The sequence below is a fragment of the Trachemys scripta genome, chromosome 1 (assembly GCF_013100865.1).
Source record: "Trachemys scripta elegans isolate TJP31775 chromosome 1, CAS_Tse_1.0, whole genome shotgun sequence".
NCBI lineage: Eukaryota > Metazoa > Chordata > Testudines > Emydidae > Trachemys > Trachemys scripta.
In genome coordinates, this window is record NC_048298.1 from 3151757 (window position 1) to 3177790 (window position 26034).

Consider the following 26034-nt stretch of genomic DNA (forward strand, 5'->3'; position numbering starts at 1 on the left):
GGCATCCTCTCTACCCCAAATTCGACCCAGCAGGGTCGATTTCAGTGCTAATCCCCTTATCGGGGAGGAGTACAGAAATCGATTTTAAGAGCCCTTTAAGTTGACAAAAATGGCTTTGTCGTGTGGACGGATGCAGGGTTAAATCGATCTAACGCTGCTAACTTCGACCTAAACTCGTAGTGTAGACCAGGGCTAAGCTAGGACTAAAGCCTCCACATTGGCTCCCTCACTGATGTATACAAAGCTGCACTTTGCAGCTCTACCCACCCCTTATGCAGCACGACTCCCTCAAGCTGATGCCCAAATCACAGGCACTTTGTAGCTAGTGCTCCTAGAGGCCCAGGGCTGCTTGTTAATTGCCCAGCATGGGAATCTATGGGACAGATCTCAAAGAAAAAAAAAAGATTCCTCACCGCAGTAATTATGACCCTGCTCACTTTCCCCTTCTTCAGAGTCTTGGGGAAAGCATTCACAGAGTAGGAGGGCATACGGGATGTTTGGGGCCCTTTTATGCCTTTGAAAGCCTGGATGAGTGGCCCCCAATGGATGCTGTTTTTAGGGCTTCCGACCTTGCCTGTTGTGCAAGTGTTCACCCTAACTGTGTGGATCCACATGGGCAATCACCTTGAAGATAAGGTTGCCATATTTCAACACTGAAAAAAGAGGACACTCCACGGGGGCCTGGCCCTGCCCCAACTCCTCCCCTTCCCCACCCCCGGCCCCACCTCAACTCCGCCCCAGCCCCGCCCCTTCCCCAAAGCTCCCACCCCAACTCTGCCCCCTCCTCTGAGCACCCTGCATTCCCCCTCCTCCTTCCCACTCTGATCTTGGTTGGCGGTTGCTAAGTGCTTCCCTGCTCCCCACTCACCCTGCAGCCCCTGCACCCCCCGCCCCTGCAGCCTCTGCGCCCCTGCCTGCCCTGCCCCTGCACCCCCAACCCTGCAGCCTCTGAGACCCCTGCTCCCCACTTGCCCTTCAGCCCCTGCACCCCCCGCACCTGCAGCCTCTGCGCCCCCGCCTGCCCTGCCCCTGCACTCCCGACCCTGCAGCCTCTGAGACCCCTGCTCCCCACTCGCCCTTCAGCCCCTGCACCCCCCGCACCTGCAGCCTCTGCGCCCCGTCTGCCCTGCCCCTGCACCCCCGACCCTGCAGCCTCTGAGACCCCTGCTCCCCACTCGCCCTGCAGCCCTTGCACCCTCCCGCACTTGCAGCCTCTGCGTCCCCTGCCTGCCCTGCTCCCCCGCTCCCCTGGCAGCCTCTGCCTGCTGGGGGCTTCAGACGCTCGGCAGCGTGGGTCCCTGCAGCCCTGGCCGCAGCTTCCTTCCTGCTGCCGAGCACATTCCCCGGCCTGTCTGTCCCCGTGGGAAACAGCTCCCGTGGCGCTGGGTTCCAAGCTGCGCGGGGCAATGGGGCCACAGGAAGGGTCCCCCAGTGGCCGGGGGGGTCTCTGCCCGCGAGGGACGCCCGAGCCCCCTCCGTTCCCCACCTGAGCATTGTAGCTGGGGCAGCTGGGCTGCGCTGTGGACCCAGCGGATCGTGCTGGGCGGACCCTGGCTTATGCCTCCCTATTTCCCCGGACATGTCCGGCTCTTTGGAAATTCCCCCCGGATGGGGATTTGAGCACCAAAAAGCTGGACATGTCCGGGGAAATCCGGACGTATGGTAATCCTACTTGAAGAACCAGTCAGGAGGTGAAAGAATGAGTCTGGGGAGCTGGGAGAGAGGGAGGTGAAAGAAAAATCATGGCAGTCCCCTCCCACACTGCCATCAGCTGCAGAGCTAGGAACAAAGAATGTAGGTTTATCAGCGGGATATCAGTGGGGCGGGACTGTATCCTGGAAAGCAGTGCCTCTGAAAAAGACTTAGGGGTCATGGTAGAAAACAACTGGAATGAACTCCCAGGGCAATGCTGTGGCTAGGAGGGTGCATGTGATCCTTGGCTGTGTTAACAAGGGGATATCAGGTAGGACTAGGGAGATGGTATTACCTCTATATACAGCTTTAGTGAGACCATTGCTGGATACTGTATCCAGTTCTGGGTCTGCACTTCCATAAGGATACTGATAAATTGGCAAGTATTAGGCAAAGAGCTATGAGAACATTTCAAGGTCTGGGAAACACGCCTTAGAGTGAGAGACAGGTTGAGCAGTGACTTGATCTTGGTCTACAAGTACAAGGGGGGCAGGCATAGCTCAGTGGTTTGAGCCTTGGCCTACTAAACCCAGGGTTGTGAGTTCAGTCCTTGAGGGGGCCATCTAGGGATCTGGGGCAAAAATCTGTCTGGGGATTGGTCCTGCTTTGAGCAGGGGGTTGGACTGGATATCTCCTGAGGTCCCTTCCAACCTTGATATTCTACTTACATGAGAAGGAGATTTCTGATAGCACAGGACTCTTTACCCTAGCAGACAAAGGCAGAACAAGATCTGGAAGCTGGAGTGAGACACATTCAGAGTAGGAATAATGCCTAATTTATTTAATGATTATGTTCTCTTCTGACCTTAAAATCTTCCAGTGCACCTTGCTCTGCTATGGCTACTTGGGCACTCAGGCTCCCTGGCATTCCCCACCACTGAAGAACCCTGATACCAGCTGCAGGGCATTTATAAGCCTCAGACAGGCACCCCTTATTCCTCATTCAAATCCACCATGCCCACAGGAAGTGACTATATTAGAATTACACAGGAGGAGAATTGTTTTCAAAGGCCTCGCCCTTTGCAGGAGGCTGACTTCTCTGGCAAGGTGTCCCCATTACCGTCACACTCAGAGGGAGGCTCTTGTCTGGAAGGCTCTGCTCGCACCTTTACAACTTAGAAAGCTTTTTCCTTGCTGATGGATGGCCTAGGTCTGACGGGTTCCCTGCAGATAGACTGGGGTGTGCAGCAGGAAAAGCTAAGCTCTCGAACAATGCTGACTTCCTGAGTGCATCTCTGGTGTATTCCCTGCCCCTGGCAGCACAAGTGAAATGAGTAATGATACTGAGCCATTAGTTGGTGCTTTGCAGTGTCAAAGCATGGTTTAAATACTCACTAAATACATCTCTGCTGTCATAAAGAGACCCAGTCTGTGCAGTACATGCTGCAGGCATCAGCTGGGCTGCCCCCAGTGCAAACTGTGAGCAGGGCCTCTTGCCAGATCCTGGCCAAACTTCACCCCCTCTTCCCCATGACACACCCCACCACACTGGGCACAGCTTTGTTGACGTCACTAGGCCTCACCCTAGGTAACTCGGGAGGGTGGAAGGCCACAAAGTGTCAATGAAGCCTTCCTGCACTAGGCCTAAGTGAACCAAACTCTATCCTTCCATGTTTAAACTCTAATCAACCTCAAAAGCCAGGTGCAATTGGAATATGTAAGCAACCAGTTATCTGTGTGCAACCCCCTGCTCACACCGGTATCAAGCGGTAATAATGAGGCCTGCATGTTTCTGGCTGAAGGGAAAAAGGACAAGATAACGGTTTAAAGAAGTTACTAACAAGCTAGGCTTATAGCTGCCAAGAATGACTTAACTGCTTAAATGTAATCGTTATTTGCTTAGTAATTGTTACCAGGGAAGGGAGGGGTAAAAGGGGAGGAAGGGAGGGGAAGGGGGGGGGGGTGAGGCTTAACTGCAAAATGTATAAAAGAAGAAAAACTGTTCCTGTTAGTGTGCTTGATCTGAGACGTGCCTGTCTCCTTGCACCGCTTTGGGATCCCAAATAAACTTTGTTTGCTTCTCCCCCTGGTGTGTTTATTGGTGCGAAGCACACCGGGCAACGAACCCCGCTGTTGCTGTCCTCGGGCACTCTCTGCTGGCAACAGCTTCTTACCTCACAACCATGCACCATGTGGGGACATGTGTCTGCCCACATTCAATGTAGATAAATGCAAAGTAATGCACATTGGAGGGGAACATCAGAACTACTCATACATTGTACAGGGCTCTACCAGCTCAGAAAGAAACCTGGGTGTCGGTGCAGCAGCTCAAAACAGCAAACAAGGTGCTGGGACGCATAAGGCATGGACTGGAGTCTAACGCTGTTATATATTCAAGGGGGCGGCCTCACCTGGATATGGCAGAATTTGAAGGAGTGCAGAGAAAGGCGTTGGGAATGCTCAGAGGCCTGGGACAACTATCATATGAAGAGAGATTGAAAAGATTGGGATTATTACTTTAGAGAAGAGATGAATAAAAGGGGACATGATACAAATCTATAAAGTAATAAATGATCTAGTGAAGTTAGATCAGGAGCTTCTATTCTCCCCGCCTCACAGCACAAGGACAAGGGGTCGTTTGAGTAAATCAAAAGGTGGCAAATTCAAAAACCAGTAAAAGAAAATACTGTCCATCAAAATGCATAGTCTGCGGAATTCATTGCCACTGGAAGTCGTTAAGGCCAAAAATTTAGCAAAAGTCCAAAAAGGACTGGACATTTAGATGGATAATGAGAATATCCAGATTTATAAGAGTTAAGGCAAAAAGAGGTATTGGGAGGAATATTAAACATTGGATTAAATCCTGAAGCACAATCTCCAACAATTAAAGATTAGAATCAGACCTTTGGGGGGAGGGAGAGGAGCAGGTTATCCCTCATCTACTGTTTTGGGGTTCTTACACTTTTCTCTGGACAGTTGGGCACAGGACACTGGACTAGAAGGATCTTGGAGCTGACCGAGTCTGGCCAGTCCTACGTTTCTTGTTCTAGTGTATGTATCAGTGCACTCTGGGAGAATGTAGGCAGCTACTCCATGATGCCTCAGCAGGGCACACAGTGCCTGGAGATCATGCTCACACAAGCTACATTGTGTGGGTTATGCACCCAGTGAGCCCTACTACAGAGAGAGCAGTGTGGGAGGAGAGCAGGGTGGCCAAGCTGGATACACTGTTCAAGGAGATTTCCCTCTGTGCTGTAAGCAGACGTGCCAGTAGCCTACCCGTTCCTACCTGCCCCAGAGGTATCTCCATCGTCCATGGAAGTCACCGTCCATGTCACCCTCTCAGTGTTCACAGAATTGGCCCTGATGCCTTCCCAGCTCTTCTTGCTTGTCACAAAGGAAGGAGGAAACCAGAGACCTATGTGATGTCATATTGGCCAGACACTGATTGGACGGAGGCCCAGGACTTGGTTTATGATGTCACGAGTGGTGAGGCAAGTCTCCGTAGATGCAGGCATCTGGTGCTCCGGTGGAAGATGCTGCTGCTCTCCCTCCTCCTGTTCCACACCCTGGTCTGGCCCACGCACAGCATGAATGGCAGCTGTGAGTAAGTGACACCTGGGCCGTGAGAGGAAATACTGAGAGTGGCCCTGATGGGGCACTTCCCAAGCACCAAAGGGATTGGCTTCCCCCCAACATGGGGCTGTCTTGAATGACAGGGATTCCTGCCCCCTTCCCAGGGTCACACCCAGATTCAGGTGACATCTGTGCCTCTTGGGTTAGCAATGAGGCCCTGGCATATAAATCCCATGGGCCATCTCACATGGGGTGGGTAACACACAGGGCTCCTAGGCCCTGCTGCTGCCCACGTGCTGTGTCCAGGGAGATGCATTTGGCATGACACAGAAGATGCATGGCAAGACCTGGGGAGTGAGATAGAAACAGCCTGGGGCAAAGGTCAGCCCCAGGGGAAGTGTCAGGCCACAGACAGCAGGGCAGTAACACACCTCTGTCTCCAGTGCAGTTTGTGGGCGCCGCCCCCTGATGTCTGGCTACGGCGGGATGCGGATCGTGGGTGGCGTAGATGCTCTGCCCGGGGCCTGGCCCTGGCTCGTCAGCATCCAGATCCCCACCCGAATGGGCCCCCGGCATTCATGTGGTGGGTCCCTCATCAGCACTCGCTGGGTCCTCACAGCAGCTCACTGCTTCAAAGCCAAGAGAAGGTGAGATGGGTGACCTTGGGGGAGGGATGCCCTCACAGCCCAGGCAGGGGGCCAGCAGCTCAGGCCACCCACGCACTGTTCAATGTACTCCCAGCACTTGCAAGCCATAAGGGCATCTGGGCAATGCCATGGAACTGGCCAGGCCATGGGGCTGATCCTTATGGGGAGAGACAGCTGGGCACCACGGCCTATCCCACAGCCTGGCACCATTCCCTGGCCAGGCATCAACACAACCTAGGCTGAGCCCTGGTGGCATGGGCACTGACTGACAGCTTGTCCTCAGGTGAGAGCATGCTGGAGAACACACTGTCCGAGCAGCTGGCCCTGTTGTTTTTCTGTACCTGGCTCCTTGCTGTAGCTCTCTCCTGTGCCTCAGACAATAGGGCAGTGCAATGCACCCAGCTACAGTGCATCTCTCTGGGGTCCTGCACTGGCCGGGAGAGGAACCACTCTATCCCCTCCCCCCTCCTCCCCGTGACTGACGCCCACTCTGTTCTCCAGGCTGCTCCCGCAGTGGCGTGTTGTGATCGGTGCATCCCAGCTCTCCCAGCGTGGCCCTGAGGCCCAGGTGCGCTCCATCAAACAGGTGGTTCAGCACGAGCACTACGAGCCGCGCACGGAGAGTAATGACGTCGCTCTGCTGGAGCTCGACCAGCCCATCGCGTGCAATGACTATGCACAGCCCGCCTGCCTGCCCGATGCCATGGTGGAGGTGTCGAACCTGTCCCACTGCTACATCAGCGGCTGGGGAGTCACGCAGGAGACATGTGAGAGTCTAACTGGGCACCTGTCCCAGCAGAGACGCTGGGACCACTGGGATCTGGCAAGCATGAAGCTCTGCAGCTGCCCCACACACCTCACTGAGCCAAGGGCACGTGCCCACCAAAAGGGCTGGATCCAAACCTCACCCGCCCAGGCAAGGGAGGAGGAGGAGGGGATGCATTAGCAGAACCACCTCCCACAAAACTGACAGAGCAGAGTGAAGGTTAGGCACTGGGGGAGGGGCACACCCATGTGGCGCATTGGGGAACGGGAGATAGGGCTAAGAGCTGTGCAGTAAATATTCTTCATGTCCCTGCAGCCCAGGAAACAGCTGACATCCTGCAGGAAGCCAAGGTGCATCTCCTTGATATCACGACCTGTAACAGCAGCCGCTGGTACAACGGGGCCATCGCCAGCAACAACCTGTGTGCAGGGTACGAGCAAGGAGGCATCGACAGCTGCCAGGTACGCAGGCCGGAGCCCTCTCACTGCAGAGTCCTCCCCATCTCCACTCAAATGCTTGTGCTGTGGCTTCACACCCCCTCTTCTGGGATCCCCGCCTAGAACTCTCACTTCCCCCTGCTCTGCTGGAATCCTCACCTGGGAACCTGCCTCTCTTCCTCCAATATCCCTACCTAGGGCTTTGCTTCCCTCTCCTTTTCCACCAGATCCTCCTCCCTCTCCTCCGACCTGAACAGTTTCAGCACCCTTGGCTATGGTCTCCTTTAGTCCCAGATGACACTGTTTCTGGCATACAAAAGAAAGTGCAACCACATCATTCCTCCTCACCCATCCCCAGGCTCCTCCACTGGTGCCCAGTCCCTTCCAAACTGCCCCGCCCCATTTAAAAACCCATGCCCTAGTCCTTCTGCTTGTCCAGCACTGGCCTCTCTCTACCTAGTGGTATGGGGCCTTCTCCTCTGTCTGCCAGGTGCCAGAACTCCTTCCATTTGCCCATCTCGTGGGTAATCTCAGCTGGAAACCTCTTTGCTTTTCTCTCTGTCATTGTATTAGGGGTGTAAAGCCCCAGGGATGCTATGCAAAAGGAGGGGGATTGTAGAGCCCACAATGAGCTTCATTGGGCTGTGGCAGCCTCCCAAAGGAAGCGGGAAGATTCCCAGCAATGGAACCGGCCAGAACACTAGGGAATAGGCCACAGGAATGGACTAGAGGGGCCCAGTAGGTGGTTTTCTCTCTAACGTCAATGACTCAGAGACCCACTCTGGGTCAGGAGCTCTTAGGATTAAGAGCCCAGCTACTCCTCAGGGCCAGTGAGGCCGACACCCTGCATGTGGTACGCAGAGCTGGGAGGAAGGCTCGTGCCTTAGCACAAGGGCAGGGAGTGAGGCCTCCGTGCCATAGCGCCGATGCAGAGTGGCTGCGTTCAGAGGCGTGGTACCCAAGAGGGCTCTGTATGGGAGGAGGAAGGGGAGGGAGCTGACTGCTCAGCACTCACCAAACCAGCTATGAGCTAACACAGAAATGCAGCTGACTCTTGATGGGGGAAGCCCTGGCTGCAGCCCCTAGACAGTCCATTCCCAGGGGTGGGGGGCACTGCAAGATCCCCTTTTGGAACACGTGCTAGGGCTTTGCCAACGCGAGCCAGGCCTTGGGGGTGAGCCCCCTTCCTCTGAGCTCTAGCTGACAAATGTCTCCCAGTGAAGGATGCCAGAGGGATGAGTTGTGGGTCCTTAATCCTCTTCCAAGGAGTCACTGCTACTGCCAAGCCTGACCCACTGTGTGGAGCTGCTTTGCCTCAGACCTCTCTCCCCTGCTGCAGGGCGACAGTGGTGGCCCCCTCATGTGCACAGAGGAAAGGTCAAAGCGCTTCTGGGTTATTGGAGTCACCAGCTGGGGACTGGGCTGCGCCAAGGCACAGAGGCCAGGGGTCTACAGCTCCACTCAGCACTTTCATGACTGGATCTTGGGGAAAGTCAGGCCTAGGCTCAGGCTCAGGCCCGGGCCCAGGCACAGAACAAGGACAGGCCTCTGCCTGTCAGTCCAGAGCAGTCTGTCTGACTTCTTCAGGAAGCTGAACGAGTTCCTACAGGACCTGAAGGGAAAGGGGACTTGAGAAGGGAGGGGAGCAGAGCACAGCGGAGGCTGAGATGGACAGTGACCATTTCTGACGCTTTGCCCACTGCTCTAGAGGACTCTGTACCAGCATCCAACTCCCATCCTGCCCGTTGTCCTTGTGGATGGAGACTGAGAGCTTACCTCACAGCAGAAGTAAAACAGTGCCCACAACACAACCAGCTCTGCCTCTGTTCTATTCAACCTCTTCTGCCATGCCCAGAACCACACAGGAGCAGGGGCTGCACACAGCCAGCTGGGCTAGACTGGTGGAGCGAGGAAGGGGAGGGATGGCTCGCGGTGCGCTGGGACAGTGTGGGTGGAGAAGGGTGGTACACAGAGCCAGCTGGGCTGGAACAGTGGGCACGAGGAAGGGTGGCATACACAGAGCCAGAGAAGCATTGGGGCGGAATGGGTGGGCTGGTACGGTGGGTGGGGTCAGGGAGGGGTGAGAGGTAGAGCTGGCTGGGTTGAAATAGCAGTGGGAAGGGCTGCTATTCAAACATGGTTTGGATGCAGGAAGGACCCAGGCTGAACGCTTTGTAAAAAAATCCTTTAGTATTGTTTTTCTCAATCTGGGCTCTGCTAATAGACAGCTGGGCAGGACCCTTCCCTGCAGGGCAGGCAGTGGCCCAACAACCCAGCAAATGCCCCCCCCTTCCCTCCCACAGGGGCAGGCAGCAGTCACATGTATTCCTGTTCCTTCTGCGTCCCGGATGCTCAGGAGGATAGGGTCCAGGCCAGGAAGATCAGGCCCAAACAGTCTCCCTTCTAGGGAGGGATGGTCCCAGCCAGAGGCTCCCAGCATGGCCAGTGCATGAGAAATCTGCTCTCCCCTGGCAGAGAGTGACGGTTCTAACTAACCATGAAGAAGCTGGGGCGATAGGGAGCAGCACAAGGTTGGTCTGAGGCCTGGGTTCAGGTGGATGGGGGCTTCTCCTCGGGGTAGTTCTCCTCTTTTTCCGAGTCCTCCCCCTTTTTCTGCAGCTCAAAGTTCTGGAAGGGAGCAGGATGGGGGAATGGTGAGAAGCAAATGGGAACCAGCCATTCCCCACCACACCATGGCACTCCCAGCACAGCACCTCATCCCCTCACCCCTAACCTGGGGCTGTCTGTACAGGATCCCACAACGCTCCCAACACAGGGCCCACCTCACCCACTCTGAGCTGGGACTGGGGCACTACGGGATCCCCATGACGCTCCCAACACAGGCTCCACCTCAGCCCACTCTGCACTGGGACTGGGGGCTTTTTCCTGGTGAGGGAAGGTGTGTGGTGCTGGCAACCACTAAGGAGAGGGAGGCGAGCTTTAGGCAGGGCTCTCTTACCTCCAGCTCCCGCATGACCTCATCCATAAAATCCCCTGAATTCTGTTTGTACGCAACGGCCAGTTTGATAGCATCACTGAAGAGCTGAGGAGAAAGGGGGGCACTTGTCACTCTGGGAATGAGAGGGGTGTCTGAGATGCCCAACCCCAGGTGAACCCACAGGACTTTCCCCCCCACCCTTCAGCACCGTAGAGAAACCAGCCACGAGACAACCCCCCAGCAACGGGACCCTACACACCTGGGAGGCAACCAGCGAAACATCCTGTCTCACAAAGAATCCCTGCTCCTTCTCACCTCCCCATGCAGCCTGGCACCAGTCCCACCTCACATAGCTAAGATTTACCTTCACTACGTTGGTGCCATCTGCAGCTGAGACAAAATAGAAGGGCAGATTGAACTTCCGGGCAAAGTTGAAGCTTTTCTGAGTAACTTTCATATCCGCTGAAGGAGCAAAGGAGAAGCAGTTGTTGAGTCATCACTGCTGGTAGCAGGTCAAGCATGCCCTGGGACAGCATAGAGAAGGAATCCATGCAACCTGCATGGGGGCATCTCACTGGCAAGGCCCCCTTCATGCAGCACATGGTTTGGATGGTGCCTCCTGAGAACTAGAGGTCCCTGCAAAGGGAGGCAGGCTAAACTAACAGTTAGCGAGGAAGTACAGGATGGAAGAGGACCTTTTTGTTGCTGGTCAAGGCTTTCCACAGAGGGACCCTGACAGGGACTCTCACCTGTCTCACTGGGGGACATCTGGTGCAGTGTAAACAATGGAGCATTACTTTTCATCTGTCCCAGCTCCCAGGCCTGCACGGCTCTGTCTGTGCTAGGGATGTCTTTCAAACGTTTCTCACTATTGCTAACAATGGTTCACCTCCTAGGACACTTGCAGCGTACCGGTGTTGTCATAGAGCCATCACCTTTGCCCTCCCTCTGCTGCTCTTCCACTGTTTGTCACACTCACTTGTTGCTTCTCGTCCCAAAGCAGACTGCAATCTCTTTGGGGCAGGGACAGTCTCATCGATGCACAAAGGGGCCTGATCTGGATGGGGCCTCTGGGTCCTTCCACAACACAGACTATAAACAGTAGCCAGGTCAGGGAACCTGGTGAGCTAAGAGGGCTCTGCCAGCTGGCCAGTGTGGTGCAAGTTGCTGTTCAGGGGAGGGGATAGGAAGGAGACAGGGTCATATCAGGGCAGAGCTCAGCTAACTGTACTATATATTTATGTCTGTGCTGAAAACAAATTTGTGGTTTCGGTTTCTTTTTCTGAGCAAAACAAAGTCAAGAGGCACAAACATGCTGTGAAAGGCCTGTACTTTATCTAGTAAAATATGACCGATGGAGTCCATCTCCAACAAGCCCTTGGGACCAGCCAGGCGGTCACTTCCCTCAGCCATATCACAAAAGGACCATCCCACAGCACCAAAAGACTGAGGCAGAAACACTCACCATCAATTTTGTTGGCCACCACAATGCAGGGGATCTCTGGGCGGAACTCTCTCAGCTCCTTGTACCAGCTATTCAGGTTCTTGTAGGTGACCTTCCTCTGCACATCAAACACCTGCCAAGGAAGAGCCACCTGTCACCAGGCCTGCAGCTGGACAGTCCCCGAGCAACCCACTGCACTGAGCATTTGCAAAGAACTCATCCCACCAAGCACAATCGCTGCCTTTCTTTTTAAACATACAGAATTGCAGAGTTAGTGCTTGAAGGGAAGATGCTGAAGGGAGATTATTTAGATTGGATCAAAATGTTTGATACAGCATCCCATGGAACCTCAGTGTCAGAATTAATTACAATTGGCTTAGACCAGACACCAGCATAGGGGCTGACAACTGGCAGGAAGGTGGTCAAACAAAGGCTATGGTAAATGGCAAACTATCATCAAGCCATTAAAAATAAAACCAGCCCCTCTCCCTGCACTAAGCTATCATCAGCCTCTTGGTCTCTCTGCACAACGTGCCTTGTATAGTGCCCTTAACAATAAAGAGGGTGGGGAAGGGTCTAATGTGCCCTCTAAGGATAGGTGTCAGGCCCAGTCTGATTTACAAACTTCATTAATGATCTAGACAAGGGGGTCAGCAACATGTTAATGAGGTTTACAAATGATGCTAAGTTAGGAGGAGCTGAGAATAACAGTGTGGACAGAGTAGAGTGAAGAGATTAAAGCCTGGAAAGGGAACACATCCGGGCAGGAAACACCAGCAATGGCTGAAAGACAAGGGCAGTGAGAGGAGGCAGCAAATGGGACATGAATTTGCAATGCACTAATCATAGAATCATAGAATATCAGGGTTGGAAGGGACCTCAGGAGGTCATCTAGTCCAACCCCCTGCTCAAAGCAGGACCAATTCCCAACTAAATCATCCCAGCCAGGGCTTTGTCAAGCCGGGCCTTAAAAACCTCCAAGGAAGGAGATTCCACCACCTCCCTAGGTAACGCATTCCAGTGCTTCACCACCCTCCTAGTGAAATAGTGTTTCCTAATTTCCAAACTGGACCTCCCCCACTGCAACTTGAGACCATTGCTCCTTGTTCTGTCATCTGCCACCACTGAGAACAGCCGAGCTCCATCCTCTTTGGAACCCCCCTTCAGGTAGTTGAAGGCTGCTATCAAATCCCCCCTCATTCTTCTCTTTTGGAGACTAAACAATTCCAGTTCCCTCAGCCTCTCCACATAAGTCATGTGCTCCAGACCCCTAATCATTTTTGTTGCCCTCCGCTGGACTCTTTCCAATTTTTTCACATCCTTCTTGTAGTGTGGGGTCCAAAACTGGACACAGTACTCCAGATAAGGCCTCACCAAGGTCGAATAAAGGGGAATGATCACGTCCCTCAATCTGCTGGCAATGCTCCTACTTATGCAGCCCAAAATGCCGTTAGCCTTCTTGGCAACAAGAGCACACTGTTGACTCATATCCAGCTTCTCCTCCACTGTGACCCCTAGGTCCTTTTCTGCAGAACTGCTACCTAGCCATTCGGTCCCTAGTCTGTAGCAGTGCATGGGATTCTTCCGTCCTAAGTGCAGGACTCTGCACTTGTCCTTGTTGAACCTCATCAGGTTTTTTTTGGCCCAATCCTCTAATTTGTCTAGGTCCCTCTGTATCCTATCCCTACCCTCTAGTGTATCTACCACGCCTCCTAGTTTAGTGTCATCTGCAAACTTGCTGAGAGTGCAGTCCACACCACCCTCCAGATCATTAATAAAGATATTAAACAAACCGGCCCCAGGACCGACCCTTGGGGCACTCCGCTTGAAACCGGCTGCCAACTAGACATGGAGCCATTGACGATCTAGCCAGCTTTCTATCCACCTTATAGTCCACTCATCCAACCCATACTTCTTTAACTTGGCGGCAAGAATACTGTGGGAGACCGTATCAAAAGCTTTGCTAAAGTCAAGGAATAACACATCCACTGCTTTCCCCTCATCCACAGACCCAGTTATCTCATCATAGAAGGCAATTAGGTTAGTCAGGCACAACTTCCCCTTGGTGAATCCATGCTGACTGTTCCTGATCACTTTCTTCTCCTCTAAGTGTTTCATAATTGATTCTTTGAGGACCTGCTCCATGATTTTTCCAGGGACTGAGGTGAGGCTGACTGGCCTGTAGTTCCCCGAATCCTCCTTCTTCCCTTTTTTAAAGATGGGCACTACATTAGCCTTTTTCCAGTCATCCGGGACCTCCCCCGATCGCCATGAGTTTTCAAAAATAATGGCTAATGGCTCTGCAATCTCATTCGCTGACTCCTTTAGCACCCTTGGATGCAGCACATCTGGCCCCATGGACTTGTGCACGTCCAGTTTTTTTAAATAGTCCCGAACCACTTCTTTGTCCACAGAGGGCTGGTCACCTTCTCCCCATATTGTGCTGCCCAGTGCAGCCGTCTGGGAGCTGACCTTGTTCGTGAAGACAGAGGCAAAAAAAGCATTGAATACATTAGCTTTTTCCACATCCTCTGTCACTAGGTTGCCTCCCTCATTCAGTAAGGGGCCCACACTTTCCTTGACTTTCTTCTTGTTGCTAACATACCTGAAGAAACCCTTCTTGTTACTCTTAACATCTCCTGCTAGCTGCAACTCCAAGTGTGATTTGGCCTTCCTGATTTCACTCCTGCATGCCTGAGCAATATTTTTATACTCCTCCCTGGTCATTTGTCCAATCTTCCACTTCTTGTAAGCTTCTTTTTTGCGTTTAAGATCAGCAAGGATTTCAGTGTTTAGCCAAGCTGGTCGCCTGCCATATTTATTATTCTTTCTACACATCGGGATGGTTTGTTCCTGCAACCGCAATAAGGATTCTTTAAAATACAGCCAGCTCTCCTGGACCCCTTTGCCCTTCATGTTATTCTCCCAGGGGATCCTGCCCATCTGTTCCCTGAGGGAGTCCAAGTCTGCTTTTCTGAAGTCCAGGGTCTGTATTCTGCTGCTCTCCTTTCTTCCTTGTGTCAGGATCCTGAACTCGACCATCTCATGGTCACTGCCTCCCAGGTTCCCATCCACTTTTGCTTCCCCTACTAATTCTTCCCTGTTTGTGAGCAGCAGGTCAAGAAAAGCTCTGCCCCTAGTTGGTTCCTCCAGCACTTGCACCAGGAAATTGTCCCCTACACTTTCCAAAAACTTCCTAGATTGTCTGTGCACCGCTGTATTGCTTTCCCAGCAGATATCAAGGTGATTAAAGTCTCCCATAATCCCGCAGAATAGACCAATGCAGCTTTGTGCTGCATGCTCCAAGGCATCGAGTCACAAAGCAACACAGGGACAGACCTCCCTATATGGCTTTGATGTGATTACACCAGGAAAAGTGCATTCTGTTCTGGGCATGATATTACTGAAAAGTTGTTGATGAATTGGACGGAGTTGAGAGAACAACAGAAATACAAAGGGGTGGAGGGACGGAGTTATGAGGAAAGGTGCTAAAGGTAAACAATGATGGGAGAAGGGACAGGAGAACAGAATAGGAAGGAATGTCAACTGCAAGCCAGGAAAGGAAATATTTACAGCACTACATAAGAACATAAGAATGGCCATACTAGGTCAGACCAAAAGTCCATCTAGCTCAGTGATTCCCAAACTTTAACAACCTGTGAACCCCTTTCACTAAAATGTCAAGTCTTGTGAACTCCTTCCTAAAAATGAATATTTTCAGGGATTTTTCTCCTTTACCTGAGTATAAATTATAAAAGCAGTGACTTGGAAATATAAAATTTGTTTTTATGACATGTTTATTACACACTATTTATTATTATTATTTATCATTACAGTATTTTTATTACATTATGAAAACGGCAACACTCTTCCAAGATCTCACTTTTGTAGCTTGTATCACTTTGAATAAGCCTGTTACAAGACAAGGCTCCTATGTTTCATCAAGGAGTATCAGATGTAAAACAGCATGAAGGTATTTAAGAAGCCAACTCAAAGAGTTCCTCCTACACAAGCATTCAGGTCTTGAGCAGTCCAGGCAAACAAAGCACGTTACAACAAAGCTTAAACTTGTTCTTCATAATAATTTTAAAAACAATACTAGCTGCCTATTTAATTTTAAAAACAGCAAAAAATATCCACCTCCCTTTCCATTTCTTATAAGGAATCTTGAAGTTTAAATCTCCTCAGTGTGATAGATATGCTTGCTTTGATCTGCTTAGCTCTTGGAGGTCCAGGGGCTCCGTGCTGCTGGCCCCCATGCTGTCTGGGGTCTCTAGGGACAGTTCTGTCCGCCATTAGGGAATTTTTCCCGAGAACCCCCTGTAACATTTGTTCACGAACCCCAGTTTGGGAACCACTGATCTAGCTTATTAACTTGTCTTCTGCTAGTGGCCAGTGCCAGATGCTTCAGAGGGAGTGAAAAAAACAAGGTAATTATCGAGTGAGCCATCCCCTGTTGTCCAGTTCCAGCATCTGGGAGTTAAGGGCTTAGGGATACCCAGAGCATGGGGTGGCATCTCTGACCATCTTGGCTATAGCCATTGATGAACCTATCTTCCATGAACTTATCTAATTATTTTTTTAACCCAGTTATAATTTTGGCTTTCACAACATCCCCTGGCAGTGAGTTCCTCAGGTTGACTGTGCAATGTGTGAAGAAGTACGTCCTTTTGTTTGTTTTAAGCCTGCTGCCTATTAATTTCATCGGGTGATGCCTGGCTCATGTGTTATGTGAAGGGGTAAATAACACTTCCCTATTCACTTTCTCCAAACCAGTCATGATTTTATCAAGATCTATCATATCCCCACTTAACTGTCTCTTTTCCAAACTGAACAGTTCCAGTCTTTTTAATTTCTCCTCATCTGGAAGCTGTTCCATACCCATAATCATTTTGTTGCCTTTCTCTGTATCTTTTCCAATTCTAATATATCTTTTTTTGAGATGGAGGTGACCTGAATGGCACACAGTATTCTAGGTGTGGGCACGTAACTTATATAGTGGCATTATGATATTTTCCATCTTATTATCTATTCCCCTCCTAATGAGTCTGTTGCTTTTTTGACTGACGTTGCACACTGAGCAGATGTTTTCAGAGAATGATCCACAAAGACTCCAAGATCTTTCTTGAGTGGTAACAGCTAATTTAGACCCCATTCTTTTGGATGTACAGTTGTTTTCCAGTGTTCCCTACTTTGCATTTATGAACGTTGAATTTCCTGCTGGAAAGGCGTAACGAGTGGGGTACCGCAGGGGTCTGTTTTGGGACCGGCTCTGTTCAATATCTTCATCAACGACTTAGATATTGGCATAGAAAGTACGCTTATTAAGTTTGCGGATGATACCAAACTGGGAGGGATTGCAACTACTTTGGAGGACAGGGTCATAATTCAAAATGATCTGGACAAATTGGAGAAATGGTCTGAGTTAAACAGGATGAAGTTTAACAAAGACAAATGCAAAGTGCTCCACTTAGGAAGGAAAAATCAATTTCACACATACAGAATGGGAAAAGACTGTCTAGGAAGGAGTACGGCAGAAAGGGATCTAGGGGTTATAGTGGACCACAAGCTAAATATGAGTCAACAGTGTGATGCTGTTGCAAAAAAAGCAAACATGATTCTGGGATGTATTAACAGGGTGTTGTGAGCAAAACACGAGAAGTCATTCTTCCGCTCTACTCTGCTCTGGTTAGGCCTCAGCTGGAGTAGTGTGTCCAGTTCTGGGCGCCGCATTTTAAAAAAGATGTGGAGAAATTGGAAAGGGTCCAAAGAAGAGCAACAAGAATGATTAAAGGTCTTGAGAACATGACCTATGAAGGAAGGCTGAAAGAATTGGGTTTGTTTAGTTTGGAAAAGAGAAGACTGAGAGGGGACATGATAGCAGTTTTCAGGTATCTAAAAGGGTGTCATAAGGAGGAGGGAGAGAACTTGTTCACCTTAGCCTCTAAGGATAGAACCAGAAAAAATGGGTTTAAACTGCAGCAAGGGAGGTCTAGGTTGGACATTAGGAAAAAGTTCCTAACTGTCAGGGTGGTTAAACACTGGAACAAATTGCCTAGGGAGGTTGTGGAATCTCCGTCTCTGGAGATATTTAAGAGTAGGTTAGATAATTGTCTATCAGGGATGGTCTAGACAGTATTTGGTCCTGCCATGCGGGCAGGGGACTGGACTCGATGACCTCTCGAGGTCCCTTCCAGTCCTAGAATCTATGAATCTGCCACTTTGTTGCCCAGTCACCCAGTTTTGTGAGATCCCTTTGTAATTAGTGCCTTGGACTTAACTATCTTGAATAATTTTGTATCATCTGTAAACTCTGCCACCTCACTGTTTGCTCCTTTTCCCATATCATTTATGAACATGTTGAACAGCACTGGTCCCAGTATAGATCTCTGGAGAACCCCACTAATTACCTGTCTCCATTCTGAAAATTGGTCATTTATTCCTACCCTTTATTTCCTTTCTTTTAATCAGTCCCTGATCCATGAGAGGACGTTCCTTCATATCCCCTGAAAACGTACTTTGCTTAAGAGCCTTTGGTGGAGGACCTTATCAAAGGATTTCTGAAAGTCCAAGCACACTGAATCAACCAGATCACCCTTGTTTACAAGTTTGTTGACCTCCACAAAGAATTCTAATAAATTGGTAAGGCATGATTTCCCTTTACAAAAGCCATGTTGACTGTTCCCCAAATCATCTTCATCTATGTATCTGATATTTCTGTACTTTACTATAGTTGCAACCAATTTGCTTAGTACTGAAGTTAGGATTACTGGCCCGTAATTGCTAGGATTGCCCCTGGAGCTATCATCCAGTCATCTGGTACAGAGGCTGATTTAAGCGGTAGGTTACATTCCACAGTTAGTAGTTCTTCAATTTCTTATTTGAGTTCCTTTAGAACTCTTGGGTGAATCCCATGTGGTCCTGGTGATTTACTACTACTGTTTATCAATTTGTGCCAAAACCTCCTCTCTCAACACCTCAGTCTGGGACAGTTCCTCAGATTTGTCACCTAAAAAGAATGGTGCAGGTATGGGAATCTCCTCTACTTCATCTGCTGTGAAGACAGATGCAAAGAATTCATTTAGCTTCTCTGCAATGGCTTTGTCTTCCTTGAGTGCTCCTTTAGCATCTTGATCGTCAAGTGGCCCCACTGATTGTTTGGCAGGCTTCCTGCTTCGGGGGTACTTAAAAACTACAGCAAAAAATACTTTTAAGTCTTTTGCTAGTTGGTCCTCCAATTCTTTTTTGGTCTGTGTAATTATACTTTTACACTTGACTTGCCAGAGATAATGCTCCTTTCTATTTTCTTCAGTAGGATTTGACTTCCAATTTTTAAAGAATGGCTTTTTGCCTCTAACCGCTTCTTTTACTCTGTTGTTTAGCTGCGGTGGCATTTTTTTGGTCCTCTTACTATTTTTTTATTTGGGGTTTACATTTAATTTGAGCCTCTATTATGGTGTTTTTTAAAATGTTCCATGCAGCTTGCAGGCATTTCACTCTTGTGACTGTTCCTTTTAATTTCTGTTTAACTAGCTTCCTCATTTTTGTGTAGTTCCCTTTTCTGAAGTTAAATACTACGGGGTGGGTTTCTTTGGTATTTCACCCCACAGAAGGATGTTAATTTTAATTACATTATGGTTGCTATTACTGAGTGGTTTAGCTATATTCACCCATTGGACCAGATCCTGTGCGTCACTAAATCGAGAATTGGCTCTGCCTTTGTGGGTTCCAGGACTAGCTGCTCCAAGAAGCAGTCATTCATAGTGTCTAAAAATGTTATTTCTGCACCCCATCCTGAGGTGACATGTCAATATGGAGATAGTTAAAATACCCTATTATTATTAACTTTTCAATTTTTATAGCCTTTCTAATGTCCCTGAGCATTTCATAATCACCATCACCATTGTGGTCAGGCGGTCGGTAGTATATTCCTACTGCTATACTCTTACAATTCAAGCATGGAATGTCTATCCATAGAAATTCTATGGCAGTTTGATTCATTTATGATTTTTACTACATTTGACTCTGTGCTTTCTTTCACATATAGTGCCACTCCCCAACCAGCCTGACCTACTCTGCCATTCCTTTATATTTTGTACCTTGGTATTACCCTGTCCCATTGATTATCATCATTCCATCAAGTTTCTGTGATATCAATATCCTCACTTAATACCAGGCACTCAAGTTCACCCATTTTAGTATTTAGACTTCTTTCATTTGTATATAGGCACTTATAAAATTTGTCAATATTTAATTGTCTGCCTTCCTGTGATGTAACCGAGTGGGAGATTCTTTCATTTGACTATTTCTCTTAAGCTTCTACCTGTTCTTGATCAACTTCTTTACTAGGACACAGAGAATCCCCAAGTATCAGAGGGGTAGCCGTGTTAGTCCGAATCTGTAAAAAGCAACAGAGGGTCCTGTGGCACCTTTGAGACTAACAGAAGTACTGGGAGCATAAGCTTTCGTGGGTAAGAACCTCACTTCTTCAGATGCAACCCTAACTCTAACCCTAACCCTAACTTCTTCAGATGTCTTGCATCTGAAGAAGTGAGGTTCTTACCCACGAAAGCTTATGCTCCCAGTACTTCTGTTAGTCTCAAAGGTGCCACAGGACCCTCTGTTGCTTTTTAGAGAATCCCCAGTAATAGATCCTCCCCTAAGGAATGTCACTGTCTGCACCATGTTCTCCTCCGCACCTTTCAGCTTTCCCCAGCCCTTTGTTTAAAAATTCCTCTATGAACTTTTTAATTTTAAGTTCCATTTTGATTTAGGAGGAGCCCATCCTTCCCATATAGGCTCCTCCTTTCCTAAAAGGTTCCGCAGTTCCTAATAAATCTAAATCCTTCATCTCTACATCACTGTCTGATCCATGCATTGAGACCCTGCGGTGCTGCCTGTCTACCTGGCTCTGTGCCTGGAACCGGAAGCATTTCAGACAATGCTACCATAGAAGTCCTAGACTTTTCTCTCTTATCTAGCAGCCTAAATTTGATCTCCAGAACCTTTCTCCTACCTTTCCCTATGTCATTGGTACCCACATGTACCATGACCACTAGCTCCTCCCTAACACTGCACATAAGTCTGTCTAGATGTCTTGAAAAATCTGCAACTTTCGCACCCAGCATGCAATTTACTATGCAGTTCTCCTGGTCATCGCAAACCCAACTATCTATATTTCTAATAATCGAATCCCCCATTACTATTACCAGTCTCTTCCAATAACTGGGGTCCCCTCCCCTGGAGAGATCCTCAGTGTGAGAAGATACCATGGCATCATCTGAAAGGAGGGTCCCAACAATGGGATTGTTTCCATCTGCTCCAGTTTGATCTTCTCCTTCCCCAAGACTTTCATATTCCTCAACAGCACAGAGGGTGGGGGTGGGACCTCGCTGCTATGTCCCGGAAAGTCTCCTCTGTGTACCTCTCTGTCTCTCTTAGCTCCTCCAGTTCAGCCACTCTGGCCGTCAGAGCCTGAACTCAGGGTAACATTATTAAAGGTAACGTGTAGGATGAATACCAGACAGGTTCTGTTACCAGCCAGGAATCCTTTACACACAGAGTGAAAGCCAGAGGTAGAAGAATGCCCTTACCATGATACAAGCATGGGCCTTGTGGTAATAGGATGCATGCATACTCTGGAACCTCTCCTGTCCGGCTGTGTCCCAGAAGTCTGAAAGGCACAAACCAGCAAGTTCAGCATGCCATGACAAGAAAGAACTTCCAATCCCCTCACAACCCAGCCCCAGAGTTCAGCCCTCTCCCATAGGCCGACTGACACGAGCCTTTGTCATAATAGACTGAGACATTCCTTGACCAGTTTACAAACATAGGCTCTACTGATACATGGGGTTTAGCTATGCCTGTACAATGTCCCAGCAGAGACAGTTGGCACTGGTGTAAATACAGTAGTGCAAAAAGTTCTGTGTAAACTGGATTTTAAAAAACGCAGAATAGCAAGGCAAGGCAAGGCATGGGTGCAAAAGCTGAGGAAAATAGGGTGACAAGTACTCAGATAGTACTGGAATGATTGTGGGATCCAAACCTATACAGATTAGGGGTGATCTCAACAATGGCAGTGTGATCTTTTTAGCAGGGTGGTCCATAGAGCATTCTCCATGCCAGAACCCTGGCTGTCATCCTCAGTGGGCAGCCTAAATGTGTCCCTGTGGCTGCAGAGGCATGGAGGATAAGGTGGTCTCTGAAGTAGCCAGGTCCCAAACTACTGAGTGCCTCACAGACGAGGACTCTGCTGTGAAGTGTAAGAGGAGGGGAACAAGTGTAGCTTCACTAACTTCCCCCACTGCACAGCTCCAGCCCCCTCCTTTCCACTCCATTATTTCCTGCATTATACCAACACCCTCCCCTGGCTCTAACCTCTCCATATTGCCTCCAACTGCTCAGACTTCCCCTGCCCCTCCTCTCCCCACCCTCACACAGTATGGACAAAAAGAACAGGAGTACTTGTGGCACCTTAGAGACTAACAAATTTATTAGAGCATAAGCTTTCGTGGACTACAGCCCACTTCTTCGGATGCATACAGTATGGACACTGCTCCAACTCCTCCAACATTCCCACCATCACACCCATTGCTCTGGCTACTCACATACCCCCCTTCCCCATCTCTCCCTCCTTCTTGCCATCCAGGCCTCTGGCCCTACGCTATTTAACATCTTTATCAATGACCTGAAAGAAAACAAAATCATCACGGATAAAATTTGCAAATGACACAAAAATTGGGGGGAGTGGTAAATAATTAAGAGGACAGGTCACTGATGCAGAGCAATCTAGATTGCTTGGTAAACTGGGTCCAAGCAAACAATATGAGTTTTAATATTCCTACATGTAAATGAATACATCTGGGAACGAAGGCGGTAGGCCATACTCACAGGATGGGGGACTCTATCCTGGAAGGAAGTGATTCTGAAACAGATTTGAGGTTCCTGGTGGATAATGAGCTGAAGATGAGCTCCAGGTATAACACTGTGTCCAAAAGTGCTAATGCGACCCTGGGAAACTGTGACGAACTGGGACTGTTCTTAATGTGGTCTTTGAATGCTGAGTGGGCAGTGTTGGCTGGGAAGGCAGGGGAGTGTGGCTAGGATGATCTGCATTGGGGGATGGGAGACTGGCCATGAGGGAGAATACCTGAGCATGTAACATGAGAACCCAGGAAGAGGTTAGAGGCCACCTTGACACCTTGGCCTGGGAAACTGAACAAAGGCTGGGGAGAGAGTTTCAGGAGCTGGGTGGTGGAATGGCTGGCAGGCAGCCGGGGCTCTGACCTTCCCCCCAGGGGGCTGTGGTGCCCCTGGAACCCAAAGATGGGGGTGGGGGGTCCTATTGTCTGTGCCTGCAAAACCTGTCTTGGACTGTATTCCTGTCGTCTAAATAAACCTTCTGCTTTACTGGCTGGCTGAGAGTCATGGTGAATCGGAGGAAGCCGGGGGTGCCGGGCCTTGTGTCTCCCCACACTCCGTAACAACTGGTGGCAGTGGTGGAATCTACTGCACCCCATGGACGGCGCTTCCTGCAGTAAGTGACTGGGGAGCAGTAAAAACGAAGGGGGATCGACGGGGACCAGGTGGGCTGAAGAGTCAGAGAGAGACGGTTGAGGGGGCGATTAACCCCTGGGAGTGTGTGAGCAGAGAGAAGGACTGTTGCAGTAACAGGGTCCCCTGGGGGGTCGCAGCGAGTGGTCCCGGGGCGGAGGAGTCTGCAGCTCGACCCTGGCAGAGAGGTGGTGACCTGAAGAAGGGCTGGCACACTAGGGGTCTCCTTGGAACGTGGAAAGCGGAGAGCACAGGCCGGCGAGTGGCCAGCAGGAGGATGGATGCTAAATGCCTTAAGAGCGACCTGGTGGAGCTGTGCAGGCAGAGGTGGCTGCGCATTGGGAGGTCCACCAAAGAACAGCTAATTGCCCAGCTGGAGGAGAGGGATCGCTTGGATGACCCAAGCCCGGTCCCTGAGGGAAGCCGCCCGGCGGATGCAGCGTGGGCCCCGGGACCCAACCTGGTTGGGAGGGAGCAGATTGCTGCCGAGGACATCCCAAGACCCTGCCTACCTATGCCTAGGGGAAGGGTTGGGGGAAGCCCAGCGAATACCGGGGTCACCCTGACCCCAGCGGCCAGCAGGGGATTGTTCCGGTGGAGCTCCCCGTCCCTGGAACGGATGCGGCTGGAATGTGAATGGGAGATGAGACAGGAAGAGCTTGAGTTAAGGAAGCAAGAACTGAAGCAGGAGCAGGAAGAGAAGGAGAAACAACGTCAGCATGAGCGGGAACTGGCCAGGCTGAGGAGCAGTGGGGCCCTGGCTACGGTGAGCGAGGGGGGACCCAAGACTGCAAAGAGCTTTGATAAGTGCTTCCTGGCCCAGCGTAAGGAGGGGGAGAACATGGATACCTTCCTGACGGCCTTTGAAAATACCTGCGAGCTGCTCCAGGTTAACCCTGCAGACAGGCTCCAGTTTCTCATCCCCTCACTGGACTCCACAGCCAGGGAGGTGTACAGCCGACTGAAAGGGGTGGAGACAGGGGACTACGAACTGTTCAAAAAGGCCCTGCTCCGCGAGTTTGGGCTGACCCCTGAGATGTACCAGAAAAGGTTCCGGAGTCAGCGTAAAACCCGTGAGGTCACATACCTACAACTAGCCAACCGGGCGCAGGGGTATGCCCGCAAGTGGACAATTGGGGCCCAAACTAAAGAGGACCTGCTTGACCTATTCGTACTGGAGCATGTGTATGAGCAGTGCCCATCCGACCTGAGGCGATGGTTGATGGACCAAAAACCAGAGAACCCGCAGCACGCAGGCCAGCTGGCCGACGAGTTTGTGAACAGTCGGGCAGGGGATGACAGGGAGGAGTCCCAAAGGAACAGGACCACCACAACGCAGCGAGACAGTCATGAGGGGACCTCCCAGCAGGGAAATACGGAAAACCCCCACCAAAGGGGAACATTCAGTGTCAGGTCGGTATTGGTGAACTGGGAAGTGGGCGGGCTCACCTGCCCACTGCTAAAGGCCCCTCCCCCAACCTAGCGGGAGGGACCACTGGACCCAGAAACCAAATGATTGTTTGGGACAACTAATGAAAAAAACAGGGAGTGAGGTGACGGTTAAAGGTTCAAAAGCAGGGAACCGGATGGGGACACCGAGCAGAGAACCCCGGACAGCGCCCACTGCTCCTCAAAGGTGGCAAGGGAGCCAGCGGACGCTGCCCAGTGGAACTCTGCCCGGAGACGTGAGACTAGGGAGGTACGGAAGTAGGCCCCACAGTCGCAGAGCACCCCCTCGTCCAACATCCTCTCCCTGGTATTATAGATGGTGAGTTTGGCCAGGGCCAGGAAGAGGTTGACGAGGAGGTCTCGCGACTTAGTGGGGCCACGGACAGGGTGTGCATAAATAAACAAGTGCAGGGAAAAGTGCAGCCAGAACCCCAACAAGAGGTTCTGGAGGAGCCGGAACAGGGGCTGCGACCTGGCGCACTCGAGGTAAGCGTGCGCCAGGGTCTCCCTCACGCCGCAGAATGGGCAGGCCTCGGGAATAGGGGTGAACCGCGCCAGGTACACGCCGGTGCTCACGGCTCCGTGAAGGAGCCGCAAACCAATGTCCCCGGCGGGCCTTGGAACCAAAGTGGAATAAAGGCTGGCCCACCGGGGCTCCTCACCCTCCATAGGTGTTAGATAGTCCCGCCATTTGGTGTCGGGGCGGGACACGAGGGTGAGGAGATGCAACGTGTGGAGCACGAGCGTGTACAGGTGGTCCCTGGGCGCGGTTCGAAACTGGACCGGCTGCAAAGCGTGCAGCCGGCTCGGATTATGGGAGCGGGGGAGCCGGGGGGGCTCGTGAGACAGGGGCCCAATAAAAAGGTCCGGAGGGCCCGGGGTGAGCGGGGAGCGCCCTCTCGCAGGGCCCGCCACAGGAAGCTGAGAGCAGGGGGCGACAAAGCAGCGCCCACCTCCTGGAGTACATGCAGAGGGGTCGCGAGGGTGGAGAGCCCCATGCGCCGGCCAAGTGCGCGGGGATCCACCCAGTGCCCCCTGGTGTAGTCCAGGAGGTCTCCGTCCCTGGTGGTTTCTGCCAGGACCAGCCTCCGGCTCACCGAGGATGACTCCGCCACCTGCACACGGAGGTCGGGATTGTGCAGCAGGGGCTCCGCGAGGAGGTCCGTGCCCTCGGTGGCCACAATGGACCTGGTCGCCGAAAAAAGCTTCCAGGTCCGGAGGAGGGCCTGGTAGAAGACCGGCAGCTCCGAGAGGTCTCGCGGAAGACCTCTCGGGTGAAGAAAAAGGAGCTGCCGGTCGTATCAGAGCTGGATGTTCCAGACTCATAGAATCATAGAATCATAGAATATCAGAGTTGGAAGGGACCTCAAGAGGTCATCTAGTCCAACCCCCTGCTCAAAGCAGGACCAATTCCCAGCTAAATCATCCCAGCCAGGGCTTTGTCAAGCCGGGCCTTAAAAACCTCCAAGGAAGGAGACTCCACCACCTCCCTAGGTAACGCATTCCAGTGTTTCACCACCCTCCTAGTGAAATAGTTTTTCCTGATATCCAACCTGGACCTCCCCCACTGCAACTTGAGACCATTGCTCCTT

At 50.9% G+C, this 26034-nt stretch overlaps 2 protein-coding genes across 2 annotated transcripts; one reads left to right on the forward strand and one right to left on the reverse strand.

Annotated features, from left to right (window-relative positions):
* Window positions 1-5106: 5106 nt before the first annotated feature.
* On the forward strand, window positions 5107-8674 carry LOC117873487 (acrosin-like). The gene is given in 6 exon segments (XM_034762930.1): window positions 5107-5154; window positions 5157-5239; window positions 5652-5855; window positions 6357-6622; window positions 6937-7135; window positions 8398-8674. Coding segments are annotated over 6 exon segments (1077 nt in total).
* Window positions 8675-9229: 555 nt separating this feature from the next.
* LOC117873803 (rab-like protein 2A) lies at window positions 9230-21113 on the reverse strand (the record flags this gene model as incomplete). Its single annotated transcript, XM_034763583.1, is given in 5 exon segments — window positions 9230-9686; window positions 10018-10101; window positions 10361-10458; window positions 11462-11573; window positions 21034-21113. Coding segments are annotated over 5 exon segments (452 nt in total), but the record flags the coding sequence as incomplete, so codon positions are not given.
* Window positions 21114-26034: the final 4921 nt, after the last annotated feature.